General features: G+C 52.4%; 1 protein-coding gene across 1 annotated transcript in view; it reads left to right on the top strand.

Moving 5' to 3' along the window:
• LOC103606082 (follistatin-related protein 4) overlaps window positions 1-1364 on the top strand; it is a gene marked incomplete at its 3' end in the record, with an annotated part of 108789 nt that overhangs the window by 89613 nt on the left and 17812 nt on the right. Inside the window, exon 5 of the mRNA XM_008590679.1 lies at window positions 37-157. Within this exon, the coding sequence (XP_008588901.1) occupies window positions 37-157 (121 nt within the window). The remainder of the gene's footprint in view (window positions 1-36; window positions 158-1364) is intronic.

The raw sequence follows: 1364 nt of genomic DNA, 5'->3' as shown, positions 1-1364 counted from the left end.
AGAGGCCAGTCTCAGAGTCTTCTTTACCCTGTGCAGGACTTCGGAGAGGATGACTCCCTGTACATCACCAAGGTGACCACCATCCACATGGGCAACTACACCTGCCACGCCTCCGGCCACGAGGAGCTCTTCCAGACCCACGTCCTGCAGGTGAATGGTTAGTAAATGGCTCCATGCATGTTGTCCCCTCAAAGCCTTCCCAAAATGCTGCTCAGAGCAATCCTCGCCCTCTCCTGTATCCTGATTTCTTAAAGAAACAGCTAACCTCAAAATATCCCATCTCCCTTGTAAGTAAAGGGAAATGATGAGGAAAGGGCAAATCCTGTCGACTAATTTTCATGCCTAGCTTCACCCAAAGCTGCCTCAGATGAAATGAATCCAAGGGCCAGTGGGGCTTCCTTCAGGCAAGCTGCACCCGGCAGCCAAGGCCCCAGCGGGCTGCTGGAGATGTGAGTGTGCCCCACTGGCAGTGTGGCGCTGCGGAGCTGGTGGCCTCTGCATCCCGCGAGAGCAGAAACTGTCCCACAACCACTGCTGCTCCTCCAGGTGGCATGGAACCACATCGCTTGTTCAATTGGGAGGCAGTATTTTCTCCATCAAGGGCTTGTTCGCATCTCCCTCCCCAGNCTTGTTCAATTGGGAGGCAGTATTTTCTCCATCAAGGGCTTGTTCGCATCTCCCTCCCCAGGAGGTTCCATGAGCCTCATCTCAGGCTAAGCCAGGACAGAAACAGAGCAGGCTTGAAGGGTTTTCTTTGATTCTCGGAGGCCCTGTGTTGCCAGGAACCCTAGAGACTAGGAAGAATTAACACCTTCCTGATTACAACATTAGCAGCCAGTATTTCCCGAGCACTTCCTTTGGCCCATCCCTGTGCTAAGCTTAGGTCTTCCCAGTCGACGTATTTTAACCTACTTTAAGGATGAGTTTCTAGGTAAGGTCACTTACCTGGAGTCACACAACTGGCAGGTATCATTCTGAATCCAGACCCCATAGTCTGACCTCGGTATCCCATTGCTGGCCACCTCAACCTGGCTGCTCCAGTCATCAAAACACACTATCCATAGCCTGTCCACAATCCCATAGCAGATCAGCACCCCAGTGAAATTAGCCTCGTCCAGCCAAACCCAGCTGGGTGTCACTCCTGTCACCAAGCAGACCTGAGCAGGGTGTTCATGTGTCAGGGAATAGCACGGAAGCTCCAAATCAACCCCAGAGGCTTTGTGCCAGCCAGCATTCAGGGCTTCTGCTCCAAGGATAAAGTGAGCAAGGTGGCAAGAATATTACATGATGAGGTTCACCTTCACTTACCTCTGGGATCAGGGTGACAAGCCATTTAGGACAATGGGGTGAGCTCAGCTTGCCTC

The sequence above is a fragment of the Galeopterus variegatus genome, unplaced genomic scaffold (genome assembly GCF_000696425.1).
Source record: "Galeopterus variegatus unplaced genomic scaffold, G_variegatus-3.0.2 Scaffold6271, whole genome shotgun sequence".
NCBI lineage: Eukaryota > Metazoa > Chordata > Mammalia > Dermoptera > Cynocephalidae > Galeopterus > Galeopterus variegatus.
This window is presented reverse-complemented; position numbering and strand designations above follow the sequence as displayed.